General features: G+C 45.9%; 1 protein-coding gene across 1 annotated transcript in view; it reads left to right on the forward strand.

Moving 5' to 3' along the window:
- FTCD (formimidoyltransferase cyclodeaminase) overlaps nucleotides 1-18,030 on the forward strand; it is a 152,562-nt gene that overhangs the window by 65,649 nt on the left and 68,883 nt on the right. Inside the window, exon 5 of the mRNA XM_078681446.1 lies at nucleotides 5,397-5,534. Within this exon, the coding sequence (XP_078537572.1) occupies nucleotides 5,397-5,534 (138 nt within the window). The remainder of the gene's footprint in view (nucleotides 1-5,396; nucleotides 5,535-18,030) is intronic.

Below are 18,030 nucleotides of genomic sequence, written 5' to 3' on the forward strand. Positions count from 1 at the left end.
GGGGTGCTCCACTCTCTGGGTATCGGCATCTGACTTGGGGAATTGGTCGTATCGTTCCTTCTTGCCTTCTCTGCTCTTTCTCTGTCCTTCCGTACCCGTTCTTCCCCTCTTGCTCTCTCTTGGTCATATATCGATATTATAGGACCTATGGTAACAGGTACCTGTAGTGCATCTGGTAATGGGTAGGATGTGGCGCTTTCCGTTTCCGGCGCTCTTTGTACCACAAACCTCCCGACTACCTGTTGCACCTGACTAGGCTGGGACAGCTCTTTCTTTGGCTCAGGATCCCACTCTGAACTGGGAAGCGGTCTATGCTCTCCTGCATTGCCCCCCTTGTCTCCTTCTGTATGCTCGACCTCTCCCCCTGCTCTATTATACGGGGGTGGCCTGTCTGTCAATAATCTGTTTATCAGGCTGTCCTCTGTTTCGCTCTCATCATCTTCTTCTAGGGGACTTTTATTTACGGGCACCTCTAACACTGGGTACAGTTTATTTATTTCCATGTTATGCACTCTCCATCTCTTAGCATCCGCATCCCACCTGGCATCCTGCACTGCCCTTACCGATCGTTTCACCCTTTCTTGTCGTCTGTTCATATTCTTTTCATGCGCTGCCCTAATCCATGCATCAAGAGCTTCAAACTGGGTTGGTCTAGGTAAGGGTCTCATTGAGGTCATGACTGATTTTAATCGATGTAACACCTCTAATCTGAACGTCCCGTACTTCGGGAACGTCAGTTCCTCATTTCCTTCAGTAATCTTACTCCACTCTGATATCCAAAGGATCGTATGCAGCCCAACATTCACTGCCATATAACGAGCTGGCGTACCCTCCGGCGGGGCTTCTTCCCCTTCATACGATCCCCGCTTCTCTTTTTTAAACACCGCTTTCAGCCATTTAAAACACTTCATAATTATGCGCACAATATCCAGCCTCGCTACTCTGTTTACTTCCTGATGACAATCCACCAATCCTGTCGCGGCTTTGCTAGCTTGGCCTATCGCAGCGCGGTCTTTCTCCGGTCGGCCAATCACGTCGCGACCCTGTCTGACGTCTTTGCTAGCTGGCCTATCACAGCGCGGTCTTTCTCCGGTCGGCCAATCACTGCGCGACACTTTCTGACGTCACTTTTCTCCGCTTCGCAGCAGCACCCCTCCTTTCTCAACTCGTCTCCCGGTTATGCATGCGTCCCATTCATACACCGAAAAATGACTACTTCCGACCAAGCGGTCACTTCTCTCGACTGTACGTCCACAGTCTATCTGTAATTGTCAACACAACTGACGAAATGTCTATCGTCTCTCTGATAGGTTGCTTACACACACAGTAACTTCCGACCAGCGTCCGTTACTCACGCACTCACTCTTACGGTCCCCCTATCTCGGTCCTTCGGGTGATCAATGGTACCTCATGACCCCCTTCACACTAGTTGACAATTACTCTGGGTGTCCGATACACCCGAACCACTTAAGCTCTCCTTGAACTTAAGATTTCCACCGGTTGCGCGCGCTCACAACCTGTTCCACAGTCACTCTACAGACATTCAACTCCGCCAGACATTACAACATAGATACAATACAAAACACCGCAATCTAACACGCATAACCCTTTATACTCACTCTCGACCGATACTGCTGCCTTTTCTGTCTCACGTCATCCGGATCTTCTTCAGCGGGCTGTTCTTCCGATCATCGATCTCTAGGGGCCTTGGGGTAAGCTAACCTGGCCTAGGTCACCGTCCTCAAGAAGGCAACCATCCTCTATAGCTACCAACTGAAAGGGCGAGATTTTGATCGATACCTTATATCTATTGATCCAAACCTCGTTCTGGTCGACTGAACCTTTGTTGCCTGTCTGTGAGGAAAGAAAGTGCACCTATTTCCAAATTAGTTCACCCAATAAAGGACTCTGCTCCCAAAGATCACAAACAACTTCTAGCTTTCAAAAGTTTATTGTAAAGATATGATAAGCTGCAAATACAGGCATCTCAGAATGAGATTCACGAGATACACAGGTCCAATTACATACATGTGCTCTCGGAAAGCCCTCAAACGAGCAACAGAAATCACTAACACAAGTTCTAAGAATAATAAAGCTATCAGCATAGACGCATATCTCTCCTTCATTTAGGTTGGAGGAAAACGCACAGGTTAGGCTGTCCCTGCCCTGCTCTAGATGGTATCCCTACTTAACCAAGTCCCAACCTAACAAAGGTGTCAGCAGTGAATGACCCCCAAGGGAAGTCACCCACTCTAAGTCTCTTGGTGAAAACCTATAGTTCTCCAGTCATGACCCCTCTCTGCCTACCCATCCGCTCTCTAAAGGGTCCTCAGGTATCTGCTCTAACTCCACCCAGGGGTGCTGTCCCTAATACAAAACAGTCAACAACATTTGAGACGCCCCTTGCGAGACGCCCCTCACGTGATGTAGCTTCTGGCTTTTTCCATGATGCTTTGTATTGGGCCTCATACGTTAGAGTTGACCTTGCTTCTCAGACTCTTCTCCGGCCCGCTGATACCCCTCAAACATTCCGGAACCCTCCTCCATGTCTGGGCCGTCTACTGAACAGACCTCTATTCATTCATTTATAATTGGATCCCCCCTTTCCCTTTGCAGACAGATATCTGCAGCCAAGAACCCAACTCTCATAGACTTCCAAAAAGGCTTGCAACATTTCTCAGCCCAGACATGTACGTGTAAATCAACGTTAAAACATTTCAGGCCTACAATATTTCTCATAATGATTATAGCATTCAACTTCTTCATTAATTAAAGCATGTTAATACTCTTATTCTATTATTCAGTAAACATTTTTATAAATCCTGGCCCATTAATGCAATGACCAGAATATTAATACAATCTGTGTCGTGAAAAGAAACACCTTCCCTTTCCCTCCAACTCTGGCCCTGAGGCCTACCACATTCTGCGTTTAACCACCTACCATCTTACATTTTAACAGTTACACGACATGGATTCAGGAATATCACATCTAATAAAATCATATAGTGTCACACATTCTGTATTAGTTCCACTTCTACTTAAATCTCTACATTAGCTATACATTAGAATATAATTGCATATACTATTAGCACTCATGGCATTTCTCCTCATGATTTGTGCTTACTACAGGTAAGTGTGATGCACTCATACATTTAGATCAGTTTGCGCTCTCTCACGTGTATATATTAATTGAATAAAAAACCGCTCATGCCGTTTCTCCAGAGCCAGGGCCCTCCCAGACGACGTAACCGAGGCCGAGCCCCCCAGCATCTAATCCATTCCGCCGCAGTCGACTGGAGCCACCATTAACCGCACACCCCGGCCACAAACATCACCACCGCGCCTCCCCCCGCACGAACACAACGCCGCAAGACCTACACCTCTCATGCTCAATAAATGCACAATTATCGTGCAGTAACCTTACGGCCGAAAATAATCGCCAAATGAATTACCTCCGCCACACCCCCGCCCAGCTGCTGTCACCAGCCACCAAATGGTGGCCTGTGACTCAATGTCCGGTTTTATAGGGAACAGCCCAAAACCAGCCCAAGGCTACCAAGTAGCCCAACCCCAGCCCACGTACGGTGCTGGCACTACCCCCCCCCCTCCCCCGGCCCCAAAACCTCCCGGGGGTGGCAGACCTCCCGCTGGTAGGCCGCCCCCCCAATGCCCTATTCTCTTCAGTCAGAGGGAGGGGCGAGGGGCTCAGAGCAGGCTGCAGACAGGCTGCACCTGTTTTCAAGGGAGAGAGGCTTGCTTTAGCGTAAGCCTCTCTCGTAGCTCTCACTGAAGAGCTGAGGGGGGGGGGGCGGGCCCCCTTCATTTACTGAAGAGAGTGGGGCCCCCCGCACTGCGGGGGCGTTTGTTACGCCCCTGGGGAGAAAAACACATCTGGAAGACGGACCGTCATGAAAGGAGAAGGCGAGGATCTGGAAGAGTGAGATGAGGGGCCAATGAGCATCTGGTAGTAAATTAAAGAGCCGTGGGGTAGATTTAAGTCTGCCAGCCTCGGTATTAGCGCATTAACGCTTAATTGTTCCGGCCCATGGCTTCTGAGCAATGCTTCGGGCACCAACACACTTTCTTTTACAAAATAAGCTCTGCCAAGGGAAAAATGACTGGCACTTCCTCTGCTGGCTGCATCTCGATGTGTAACTCCAACAAATGATGGATGGAGTGCTGAGTCATTCAACATTATCCCCCAGTCAAGAGATCTGGGTTAAATTCATGTTCTTTTGCCCACTATGCCACCCGTTTGGACCCAGCCATATGCAAATCAGTCTTGAACATGTGCCTCATGGGAACAGTCCAGACCGAACTGCCAAGCCAGGTCCTCCCTGGACCGGAAACCAGCATCCCTGGACCGGCTTCAGGGTATGTCATTGTTCATCAGCCAGGCTAGCTTGAATTCAGTGACCCAGTGAGCAAAGAACCAAACTCCGGGCATACCCATCCCATCTAGGGCGAAAAGTGTAACTGCAACAAATGATGGACCCAGCCATATACAAATCGGTCTTGATCCTGTGCCTCATTGGAACAGTCCAGGCTGAACTGCCAAGCCAGGTCTTCCCTGAATCGGAAACAAGCATCCTGGGACCAGTTTCATGGTATGTCGCCCTTCATCAGCCAGGCCAACTTAAATCTAGTGGCAGAGTGAGCAGGGGGCATCTCGATAACATTGTGTCCCGACACAAGCTAGAACATAAACAGAGCCATGATCTTTTAGGACACACAAATGAAATAAACAGGTTGTCTGGACATGGGAAACCCTGGGACTTGAAATGCAGTAACACCGAGTTGAAGGCTCCGTCACATTCTCGCATCTTGCTCATGATATTATCCTTTTAGCCAACTAAAATCAAACAGTGGAATAACGACCCTTCGTTAGATATTGAAATGTCAGTGGGAAAATATTGCCCTGATGTCATATGCAATTTAGGGGCAGATATTATTGTGGTAGTTGAGCATGGATTTTCCACTGCAGCACTGATGGGGTAGCCACTGTGCTACAAGTCTATACTAATAGCAGAAAGAAATGTTGATGATGTTGGATTTCTGATTTATCAAAATGGCATTCTGATGCAAAATGTGATTCTGGCCTTTAATTGAACCAGGTGCTACCATGAGTTTTTTTTTTTGGATATGTTGGCTTTCGCCACCATTCATGCCTCTGAATTCTGCTGCCTTTCTGCATATTTATAAGGGGACTGTCAGGATCTATACATTGCAACTTACGATTCATCTGACTGACCACTGGACTACTACATTGATAATATTATAATTTTTGTATTAAACATATTCCTAGTTCAACATGGCACGTTTTACCTGCTTCTTATAGGACAGGAATGTCAAGAAGCTGTTATCCTAATTCTCGGCCCTCTTTGTCCTTTCCACAGCCTGGACGTCTGAAGAAGGTGCAGGGTATTGGCTGGTATTTGGATGAAGTCAATCTCGCTCAGATTTCCACCAATCTGCTGGACTTTGAGATCACTCCTCTGCATGCAGTCTACGAGGAGGTCTGCAAGGATGCAAAGGTAATCGCCCCACTGGGAGAGGGTCTGGGATAAGGCACTGAAGGCATAGAGCAGCTGGCCAAACACGATCATTCAGTCATTGAGTGGGCTGGTTACACTGACCATGCACCTGTGGAGAGGGAGAAATTAGCTGCTGCATGTTGTCTGAACGTAGGTATTGTTTGCAGCATGCATTTGCTGACTGGTGAATCCTGTACAGTAGCGAGAAATCTCCTGCGGCGTGGGAGAACTTTGTGAGGAACTGATCCTTACCAGTATGGATTAATTTAAGGAATCTACTACAGCATAGATGCAGAGGCGCAGAAGAGGTTCAGTAGGATTCGGATCTGCCATAGACCATTCTGCACCAATACACTTGTGGACTGCTTTTATCAGTGGACTTGGACGCACACTCAGTCTTGCCAATGCTCAGCGATGCAACATAGGGTCAAGGATGATCTGTGTAGGTACCCCCTTATTGACTAGTACCGAGCACCTAAAGAACAATGCACTAGAATGCTTCCAGGAGGAATTCGCAGGTTACAGCTATTGACCTTAGCAACACATTAGTGATGAATGGTCATGCAGTCAGGATGTCAGGGCTTCCATGGTTCTACTCATGTTTGCTGGATTCTCACTTTAGGTATTGTCAGGTCAGTTTCCTATCTTTGTCCAGTATCCGTGGTAAGCAGTTCATCTTGGTTATTGTGGATGATGCCATCGTATAAAGGTAGTAAACTTAACCTAACCCTCACTACAAGTCACAGCGGAGCCTTTGCTGTGTTAGGTGTGGGATTCAATGCAAGTCTCTCAGGTTATGGCTGTCCATTCCGAGTTACTCCCTCTGTATGTATTTGGTGTGCCTAACATACCAAGCATTGTTTTTGATTCTCAGGTCACTTGCGTTCTTGTATGATCTACCTGTCAGATACTGACCAGCTAGAATTAGAAGAGATTTAGCCAACTTTTTTGATTTTGTCTACACCAGTGACACTCACAGTGCAGCCCAGGGGCAGCATGCGGCCCCCTGATCAACAGCAGCACTGGGCTGCTGTTCATTCCACTCAGCGCTGATATTAAAACAATGTTTACAGGCAAGCCTTTATTTAAAGGTTAATTGGAGCTAAAGAAAGGTAGTAATTAGGTTGTCTTGCACAACTTAACTTTAGGAACACCTTCGTTTTCAAAGTAATCTTGCAGCAAACATTTAAAAATATGATCAGGTTTCTTCAAAAGTGCAAAACGGGTAATTTCATTAACATGCAGAACCATTTCCCCTTAGCACATTGAGAAGTGTTTTTTTTTTAAGTTCTAGTTTTAATTATTAATTTAGAAGCTTCCATTCTTCGCCCACACTGACAACAATGCCAATCGTGAACTAAGAGGTAAGTCAGTTGTTTTGTGCACACTTTGGGTGGGCCCCTATTTTACATGAACATTATAGTTTATTAAAACATCCTGAAGTCCTGTATTTTGAGGTCCTGTTATATGTAATAATCCAATAAAAAGGAAACTATTTTCTAGGATCACACAATTTTGAAAAGTGGGGAATTGAGGATTACTCCCAGGTTTTGATTTCACACTGTGCAATTTAGATACTAAAGTAATTTGCTTCACTTCCCCTATACTCACCTTACAATCAATTTCCTCCCCTCCCCAAGGATCTCCACCCTGCTGGTATTGGTGAGGCCCTCGTTCAGATCACTGTCCAAACTTTGGACCCGTGGGAAAATGTTTGTGAGTACCCATGGTCTACGCGAAGGAACCAAGGAGAACCCATAGTTTATCACATTCAGACTGTCAGCAAGGTAACCTTCTGTGCTCTATTAGGGAGGTCGTGAGGACGTCTTTTGAAGAGGGGCTTAGGTTTCCCTATGCTTAGATCTTTAGGCAGAGCTTGGAATATCATATGACTTCCCATGCCACACATCTGAGGTCAGATAACCAAAGTGTACGGAGTATAGTAAAGCACTGGAAAGTAGACGCTCTTTTAAAGTTTTCACAAGTACATCGCAAGCGCTGTGCAGACAATTCCTTGTAAACAAAAAAAGCCTAAAACTGACTTGGAGCTCACCCATTACTCACTATTCGGTATTATTGGTTGGCTTCAACATCAATCTAGTGTCCTTGCTTCTTATTGATTGGCGGCTCCAGCTTCCTACTGGAGATTTGTTTGTCCTGGCCCTATACGAACAGTGTCGGTGCTTAATTTGAAAGGTAGTTGCTGGTGGGGGTCATCAACACTCATTTTTGGGCATTGGCACTTATTTTTCCTCTTCTGACTTTCAAGAGAGAGAGACACACAAACTGGAAAAAAGAAAGACCGAAAACCCATCAAAAAGGGGGAAAGTAGGAAACGGCAAGAGGGATATAGGCAGAGAGTGTCTGCTGAGGAACTGAAGAGGACTTGTGGATTTAAGACAACGGATCCTTGGTATTCAGCGCACCATTTTTTAATAGCCCTGGCCCGGTCTTCTGAACAGAGCTTGGGGCACCGGCACTCCTTTTACAAAAGCACTGTCCAGAATTCTTGCAATGGGAAGAAGAGTCTTAGTTCAATGTTTAACATGTACACGAAACATGGAGTTGATTTGGTAGATCTTAACTTTTCAAGAATGAAACAAGGTTGGACTTGGGTTGTACAATACACTATTTCAGCATTTCGAATGTTCTGATTGTACATTGTGCTTTTAGTTTTTGTTCGTAAGGGTCCAGCACAATTTCAGAATAAATGTGCATTTTGAAATCTGTATGGATTTTCGTCCTGTGTATTTATTTATCCTCTGTGATTTCAGAATTGTGCAATCTTTTTATTCCATATTCTAATAAACCTTAAGAATTACCTCTGGCCAAGGGATCAAGGAAGTTTGAAATTAAGAAAGCAACAGCATGGAAAGCATCCCCTACCCCCCCCCCCCCATTGCATTCCTCAATGGAAATGGTTCTGATAGAACATGACCATTGAATACATGTTATTGTGCATGATCTCTAGCAGCCTCTGCACCACAAGGTTCACGGTCTGCGCCACCCAGAACTCCTGTTTGAGGCCACGAGAAAGCCTTGTCTGCGTAGGCGACTTTACTGAACATAGGTACGTTTAGAAGATCTTGGTGGTCAGAGAGAAGGGCATGGTTGGGGAATATAGAAGAGAATTTTGAGATTTTCATTAAATAGCTTTGTGGAATATAACCAAGCTTGAGCTCTTGATAGGAATCTAGTTTAATAGTTTCAATATTAAATAAATGTGTGCATGCCTCGGTAGAGTGGTAATGAGCTGGGCCACCGCATTCTGCACTAATTATGTTTGGTGCAAAAGGCTCTCTAGGTTCGCCTGATAGACTGCATTGCTCTAGTACAGTCTTGATTGGATCAAGGCAGTAGTAACAGGAATGAGAAAATGTTCCTCCAAGATCTGAGACGTTTAAGGTTCCAGAACCATGTTTTAGCGACATTCACCAGCAGAGTTATTAATGAGAGGGTGAAATCTATATGGATCCTTCGTTATGAACCGATGCTGAAGGTGTCAGAAAGAGGTCATTGACAAAGGCCAGTCCAAAGAGTTAAGTGGAGCTTAAGACCGCCCAAGAAGAAGTCAATATGAGTTTATAGTATGATAGACCAACAACCTTAAGATTAAATCTATCAACCAACCATTGAGTGACAAACAGTCCTATGAATGAGACTGTCACCTGGAGAATGTTGCAGGACCACTGACCGTTCTGATGATCATTATGGTCAGGAAATGTCGATTTATGTGGTTCCTCATTGGGTACTGTTTAGTTTCTAACCACTAAAATTAGAATACGTGCTAAGTCTCCACAACTGTACTGCTCTTATTTGCAGTCTTGCAGAGCTAGAATGTCATGGTCCCTAGTGCAAGGAAGAGAAAAGGTCCCCTGGCTGCTGCTTGACTTGTAAAATAGAGCTATAATCCAGTTTCAGTGGGCTCTTGTGGGCTCTGCTGCCACTGCACCTGCTGCACCAGTGGAAGCTACGCACCCTAGTGACATCTCCCTCTTTCTTTTCTATTTCATTACAAATCTCTTTAGTCCTAGTTTGTTGTCAGCTGTGTGCTCGGGGCAGGAGTTTCTGTATTTTCTTGAGTTGCTCATTTAGTCTACTTCTGCCCTGCCTTTTCTCCACCTTTCCATTCGCACCCTCATCCTGTCTTGATTCTTCTCTCCTCCAGTAGCAGCGTTGCAACACAGTTAGCATGACAAATGTTGTCACATACTCTAATGACTGTGCAGGGTGTGGTATTTACACTATCGGGTTGCTTTCTAGCTCTGCCGGTTCTTTCTCTTATGTTCTCAGGGTGCAGTAGCCTCCAGGAATCCCCATTCATAACTCTCCACCTTTCAGTCGGTCTTAGTGCACCAGTGTGTGTAGGCCATTCTCTGCTTGCACTTGCTCACCTCTGTGCAGGCTGTGTGGTACAATGAGGGTGGCACCTCCTGTCTGTCACACACCTGTCCACTGATTCAGCTTCTCCTTCAGCAGGAAGCCAGTGCTGAGCTACTCTAAGCTGGTGAATATCAGTGAGAACCTTTCTTATAGAATCACCAACATTTATTAATCCACTGTGGATATCTTGCCTTACTGTGGGGAATGTGCATCTGCTAATGCGCATAACGTTATTCTGGATTGTTGTGTTTTGGGGGAGTACTGAGCTAGTAGCTGCTGTCAGGATGGGGGCACAGCTGGTGCTGTATGATTAAAGTTATTAACCGCTTATCTTCTCATTAGTGGCTATGATGGGGCACCAGTGTTTCTATCCACGTTTGTTTGTGGTGGTGACCAGTTTGGAGCAGTGTGTCCACACTGCAGATGGAGCATCGGCCAGCCAATGATGTGTGTGGTCTCTGTGGTGGTCCGAGACTTATAACGACATAGGTGGAATCCTCTTAGGAGAAGGTACTCCTGTAGCCCTCAACTTATCAATATTTTTTGAAGTGCGTCATTCGATGCTCCGTGCATGTCATTGTTAGACTGCGTCTGTGGTGATGCCATTTCAAGTCCTATTTCCTGCTGAATCATACCTGTTTGCAACCGCACTATACAGCATCAACCTGGTCACCATCCTGAGCACATTGTTTGTTGAGCGTAACCAGGCCCATTCCTACAGAAAGATCATCAGATGGGGGCCATCTTGAGTGCACATTTATCGTGTTCACAACCAGCAGGAGTGGTTCCTCCATGAGCGCGTAGGTGCGTTGCCCCAACAACTAAATTGCCCCCAATAGCCCCAGAGATGAAAAATAAATAAAGAAAATTAATTTATTACCATTTTATTTTTCATCCCTCCTGTCCTGAACCAAGGGTCAGGATGAGGTGGGGTTTGCACAGTGACAGGAGCAGGGAGGAGCTTGGGCTACCTGGGCACTTTTCAAAGTGCGTATGCCCCTTTGGCCGGCCGTCTTGCTACGGCCAGCCAGGCATGCACCCTTTTAAATCTCTAACCCAGCTGTCTTAAGACAGCCAGTTTATTTATTTTATTTATTTATTTTTGACATTTGTACAGCGCTCTGTTACCCGTAGGTGTCCTGGCGCTAAGTGTTACTCCTGAGATAGAGGCAGGTTAGGGAATCAGTTGGTAAACGGTCATGTCTTTAATGCTCTTCTAAAGGCCATGAGGTCCGTCAATTTTCTGAGAGCGTGGGGCAAGGCATTCCAAGCTCTGGCTGCGCCCAGCACAAAGCTTCTGCCTCCCCACCGTATCCTCTTAAAACGAGGGATCACAATCAACCCCATATCGGCTGATCTAAGATTTCTCGTCGGACGGTACCAACAAAAGTGTTGCTGAAAGAATAAAGGTCCCTTGCCTTGTAAGGACTTAAAAACTAGGCATAGGGCTTTGAAAATAATTCTTTCGCATTGGAAGCCAGTGCAACTTGACCAGCTCCTGAGACACAGACAAATTTAGGGATCCCCAAAATAAGCCTTGCCGCCGCATTTTGGAGTACCTGCAATTTGTTAAGTACCCCCTGTTGGGCACCAAGGAATAAACCATTGCAATAATCCAACTTTGCCATGACCAGCGTTGTAACCACTGTTTTCCTGTCACTGTCGGGGATGAATGGAAGGATCTTGCGAATGGATTTAAGCAGGTAGGCCACCGAAGAAGATAAAGCACTGACCTGAGGACGAAAGGTAAGTTGATCGTCGATCAACACCCCTAGATTTTTTACCTTCGCTACTGGGGTGGGGGCATTGCCCATCTGGTCTGGCCACCAGCTTGGGCTCCAGAAGTTGGTGTTTGAACCAAACACTATAACTTCGGTTTTAGCCGAGTTCAATTTAAGGCAGTTAACTGCCATCCAGTTCCCAACCGCCAGCATGCACTCCTGGAAATTCCTAGCTGCCACTTCTTCCCTCCCTGGTAATACCGACACCACAATCTGGGTGTCGTCAGCATAAGATGTGAGATCAAACCCTTGTTCCCGACTTATTGGCGCCAGTGAGCTAACGTAAACGTTAAACAACGTAGGGCTCCAGGACGAGCCCTGAGGCACTCCGCAGGGCAGGATAAAGGGTTTTGACTCATAGTCTCCAAAGGCCACCTTCTGGACTCTGCCGGACAGGAAGGCTTTAAGTGTCTCAAGCGCTTTCCCTTGAACTCCGCGGGCCTTCAAACGGTCAAGTAGAATCCCATGGTGGACCGTATCGAAGGCCGCGGAGAGGTCCAGCAGCACCAGGGCTGCCCTCCCTCCCGCATCGGCCACCGCTCTGATCTCCTCAGTTGTTTTAATGAGGGCGGATTCCTTACTATGGTAAGGTCTAAAACCATGTTGAGAGGGGTCCAAAGATTGAGTGGCAGCCAGGAAGGCTCTTAGTTGGGCGTTCAGCGCCTTTTCTATTAGTTTAGCTGGTAGTGGGAGCCTTGCAATTGGGCGATAGCTATTTGGGTCCCTAATATCCAGGTTAGGTTTCTTTAATAGTGGCAAAATTGATGCTTGTTTCCAACAAGCTGGAAAACCTCCTGTCCCAAGCATCATGTTGAAAACGGTCACCAGCGATGAAACTATCAAATCTGGGGCCATTTTCATCACAGCCACCGGACATGGGTCTGACAGAGCACCTGACTTTGCCAGTAACAATAGTCGCCTAATTTCATCGCCATTTACTGGTGAAAAGCTATCAAGGTTATGTCCTGAGGATGACTGCATAACAATTTCTGGGGTGGTCACCTGGCTATTCAGTCTCTCCTGTCTAGAGAAGGCTTTGAAAATCGTCTCCACCTTACTTTGAAAGAATCTGGCAAGATCTTCACATAGTTCAGAACTTGCGGGAACGGCCGCAGGGGCCGGATCTGCCAAGTCTGCCACCGTTGTAAGTAATTACTTCGCCGAGTTCTTAGCCAAGTTTATACGGTTGGTGTAGAACTCTTGTTTAGCCTTCCCCACCATTTTTTATATGTTAGGAGACTTAGTTTCAGACGACTTCTGTCACTTTCCCTATATTCCTTCCGCCAGACCCTTTCCAATTTTTTACATTCCAGCTTGTGGTTTCTTAGATCCTCCGAGAACCACGGCGCTTAAGGCTGTGCTCTGGTCAGGAGGCGTAGCTTGGGTGGGGCGAGAAAATTGCACGCTTTATCAATCCAACTAGTATGGGCAAGCGCCGCCGCTTCCACCTCTAATGGAAGGGGCTCCTTTGAGGAAAGCAAGTAGTCTTCCAGTGCTCTACCCTCAATTTTATTCCAGGCCCTACACACCCTGGCCATTTTAGATGGGCACCCCCCACTTTGGGATTTAGGCACAGAGATGACACATAGCAGTGCCCTATGATCCGACCAGGTGAGTGGTAAGGATTTAGTAAAGCCCAGAGTGGGGTGATTCGAAAAAATCCCATCCAGGGTATGGCCGACCTTATGTGTAGGACCACTAACCAGTTGTTTAAGCTGGGCCCCATCCATCAGGTCAATAAGAGCATTGGTGTCTGCATCCGTGGGGTTTTCTAAATGGAAGTTAAAATCTCCCAAGACCGTAAAGTCCTTGGAGCACAGTCCCTCCTCCAGAATTCTACCTACAGATTTCAGGAAAATGTTTTTAATACCCGGGGGTCTATAAACTAAGCATCCATTAAATGAATGATGGTTGCCTAAAGTAAAGTTAAAAGCTACCGCTTCACAGCCATCCACAATCAATGGATGAAAGAGCGTTAAGAGAATCATGATAAATAACTGCCAGACCTCCGCCTTTCCTCAGTGGCCGGTCTCTCGTAAAAGTAAGGTAACCAGGGGGAGTGGCTTTAACTAGGTCCGGGCCGGAAGCAGCGTCCGTCCAGGATTCAGTCACAAAAGCGATTTTAATATTTTCTTCCTGAATTAACAGCGCACACTCCAAACTGTGTTTTACCAATGATCTAGCATTCACCAGGAGGCACTCAAAGGTAGATTCCACAGTTTTATGATTTCCTCGATCTGCTCTGGATGTGACCTTAATGGGGGACATTAATACCGCAGGGATCGCTCTTGTGCAGCCTAAGCAAGCATGTGGGCTTAAGGGTTGGTCCTTATTCAGATTTAGGACAACACAGCTAGGTTGTCTCCCTGGTCCCATTAAGTCTCGCAATGTTTCTGGACTATATGTCACTCTCTGTAGATCTCTCCTGGTGCAACCGGCAGAGTGCGTGGCCCTAGGCCCGGGCCTAGCTCGGACGGGCGCAGCCGGGCTTTCCTTTGGCTTGCCTTCGGCGCGCCGCCGGCGGTCGCGTCATCGCGACCTTTATGCACCAGGGGGCAGGGTAGGAGAAAGACTGGACTGCTCGGCCTTGGCCCAACCCAAGATGGCGGCCGTCCGGCGAGCGTCCGATCGCAGTTCCCCTCCCTGTCTCCACCCTTGAAGCTAGGCTAGGGGCTAGAAGCTCGTGACTCAGCCTGCCCCTCCTGCCAGGAAGTCGGTGTTAAAACGAAGGGGTCAATTGATAAAATCGGGAATTTATAAAAAACGGGGTAAGTTGATGCAAATACCTCCGTTATATAGGCGCAGCACACCGGACCTAAAATAACACAATAACCGATATTAAAACTCGACACAGAGTGCAAATTCACTGATGTTTCCCTAGCTCCCGGCTCACGCCTCAGGAGCACTACAGTTTAGAGCAGGTGCAAGGCTCCAGTGTCCTCCGGAGTGGCGAGAGAGGCCCCTCCCTCCAATCCTGGTGCTGCTCTGCTGGTGAGAGCAGCACCGGGATTGGTTAAGGCAGCTGGGTGGGGCCCGCGTTGGACTACAGGAGTAGGATGATATATTTTGCGGAGGAGGCTGTGTTGAAGGTAAGTGAGTTTTCAATGTTTTTTTTACCCACCACCCATTTGCCCACCCCACCACCCCTCATAAATGCCAGCCACGACTGCATACCAGTTGCATTAAATAGTGTATATTTATCCTGGCAATCGGTGACCAGTACACAAGTTACGTTTTGTTTTCTGTTCACTGTACAACTGTTGTGTACACAAGTGAGGTGAGTGTAACGGCATCTTCTTTTGCCTGTACTTTATTTTGTTGGGCAGCAATTCCTCCCGTGTGCTTATGGATAGGATTGTGGCACCTGCTCCATTTATGTCCCGTCCATGATATTCCACCTTTGAGCTGGGAGCAATGACGTGAAGCTTTTGAAGCTGATTTAGAGGCCATTGATGGAGTCACTTTTATGTCTAAGAAGAAAAAAGGGTCTTCTGATTTCCAATTTAGGTTCAGAAGGCAGGACTATTTCGTGAATGTGCACGCTGACAATAATGACTATGCCAGCAAACGATGAGCGTGCTTCACTTTTGAAAACCCTGGACAAGAGAATTAACCCTAAGAAAAATGTGAGGTCACAGTTTGCAGTAGTCTGTAGATTTTGACGCAGCCTTGAGAATGCCGGCTATTGCATGCAATTACATACTCGAGGAAGAGATCATTAGAGATAAACCGTTAGATAAAACTAACAATGAAAAGATACAGGAGAGACACCTAACAATGAAAAGATACAGGAGAGACACCTAACAATGAAAAGATACAGGAGAGACACCTATCTACTGAAGACCCTGATCTAGAAACCACTCTTACTAGAAATATTAAACATTCAGAGACGTGTCTGTGGGTAAAATGGGTCAAACCAGTGTCTAGAATTGTAGAGAAGTGTAAAACTATCATGGACGTTGGGAGGGTTCAAAAGCGTCCTGACACTTGTTAGTCTGAAAGCGTTCAAGACAAAAATGTGTGTTTTTGGTGTGGGAACAAGATTCATATTTGCTATTCAAAGGCGTGTCCAGCTCTCAATGTTTCGTTATTCAAGAGTGGCAAGTACGGTAATTTTGTGGGCTTGTGCGGAGCTGCTGTCCAACCCAATCTTAATAGTGAAAGCACGGTAAAAGGGCTGGATGATGTGTGCACTGATGGGAAAACGTTGCCCTGATGGGTTTAAGCCTGAACAAATGCGAAGTAGTGGAAGTAACACCTGTAAGGGTTAGATCCTCATTTTTGTTCTGGTAACATGAAGGGTCAAAATGTTTCTAGGTCGCCCTTCACGTCAATCGGTGAGGAGGAGTTGTGAGGCTGGCGAAGGTACTATTTTTAAGTACCAACATTAAAACTTTTATGTATGGAGGCAAGAGTTGAAGTTGTGGGCAAGTTTGAAACTGAGCTGAAGTTTGAGGATCGTGTTGTCATGAATACTGTGGATGTTGCCAAGAATGGTTCTAATTTGTTGGGTTGGGACGATCAAGGTGAATGGAGTATGGTTTTAGATCTCGGATCAAGTGATTTACAGGAACATTATGCTGACTGAGGGGTGCATTGTGTGCCCCAAATTTAAAAATTTGTTAAAACATGTGAACTGGAGGAACATGGGTAGGTGCAGGATTACCCTGAGGTTTTCACAGAAACTTGAAAAGTTGAGGGGTTTTCAACATCACACCGCCTTGAAGGAGGGTGCTCGTCCCGGTTGTTCATGAACCAAGGTGCGTGCCCTTAAACTTCAGGAAGGATCTAAAGTCTGAGTTGAAGGAACTTTCTCGTTTAGGGATTATTGAACCTACTGACCATTCCGAGTGATGTAGCTGATCACAACCAAAAGCTGGGTGCAGTCTTGGATATCATCCAGAACAGTGGGTTGACTCTCAAAGTGTACAAATGCAAATTTATGCAGAGTGGTGTGGACTTCTTGGGTCATCTGTTTCTGGTTGCGGTCTTTAATCCAAGATGAACCTTTTGTTACCAGTGGGGAAGGCATCTGCTCCAGCAAACGCAGAACAACTTTTTTTCTGGAGCTTTAAGAATATTATGCTTAATTTGTAAATAATGTTGCTGCCAACACTGCTGTACTACGCATGCTTTTGAAGAAAAAACAAGTATAACTGAAATAGAGGTGCCTGCTTATCACCTCAAGCAGTTTGACACCAAAGATGTATCATTATGATTGCAAGAAATATAGGTTTGAATGCAATGTTACAGAAAAAAGCAGCAGGAAATGAGGAAATCATTGCTTTTGACTTTAGATTTCTACGTGGGGCTGAGGGTGCTTATTCTACCATTGAGAAGGAGTCTGATGGAATGTGGTGGGATATTCAACATGTCAAGAATTTTGCGTGGGGTAGTAAATTTGTTTTGTGTACTAATCATAAACCCTTAGTTGATCTGTTAATTATCAAGGTGGTGCAAGGGCAACGCCGCAAGTTGGCAAGTGGCAGTATTGTTTACTAGAGTTTCAGTACAAAGCGTAATATGTGAGCTCAATTAATTTTGCAGCTGCTTGTCCCTTCATGTTACCATTGAAGGTGGATAAGGACATTGAGATGGTGTGCACCATAGTGCTATTGGGCAGATTAACCAGAACGTTTTGGCTGAGGATGGATGGAGGAATTGTTGAAAGATATGATAAGGGAGGTCATTTTTTTTTTTATGGTCCGCATTGGCCAAGGATGAAGCAGGTACCTGACGATCTGACTCGTTTTAGACATGTTGCTGAAGAGTTGCCAGTTATTAATGGCCTGTTAAGACGCTAAGGTCATGCCACAGAGCATAGGAGCGGCATATTGGAATCCATGTCATAAAGCGTTATATACAGTGAGGATTTTGGGTGGTCCGGTGTTGATGAAGCCTTTGAACATAATATAAGAGATTGCAACTTGTGTGTTTTGAGTGACGAGATGCAGGTGACTGTACCATCGCCGGGGTCTCCTCTAGTATACTTTCGATTCGATGGAACAAGTCGGCCTTGTAAATTATGGGACCTTTCGGAGGGTTTAGAGGACCTCGCAAGTATGCCCTGGCATTGTTGGATTATTTATCCAATTGTCTCGAAGTCAAATTTGTCAATGTCATTACATGCAAAGTTATTTATTTTTCTCTGCGAGGTATTCAACAGGATTTTTCTTAAGAAATTGTAACAGGTAATTGCACCCTATCCGTTTCCTTATGGATGAAGGAGTTCTTAAGCAGTGTTGGTATCAGGCATGCCAAGACATCTTTATATCATCCCTGCAGCAATATTCTGGTTGAGAGGTTTAACGGAGTAGTTAAAAATTAATTTT

The sequence above is a fragment of the Lissotriton helveticus genome, chromosome 3_1, assembly GCF_964261635.1.
Source record: "Lissotriton helveticus chromosome 3_1, aLisHel1.1, whole genome shotgun sequence".
NCBI lineage: Eukaryota > Metazoa > Chordata > Amphibia > Caudata > Salamandridae > Lissotriton > Lissotriton helveticus.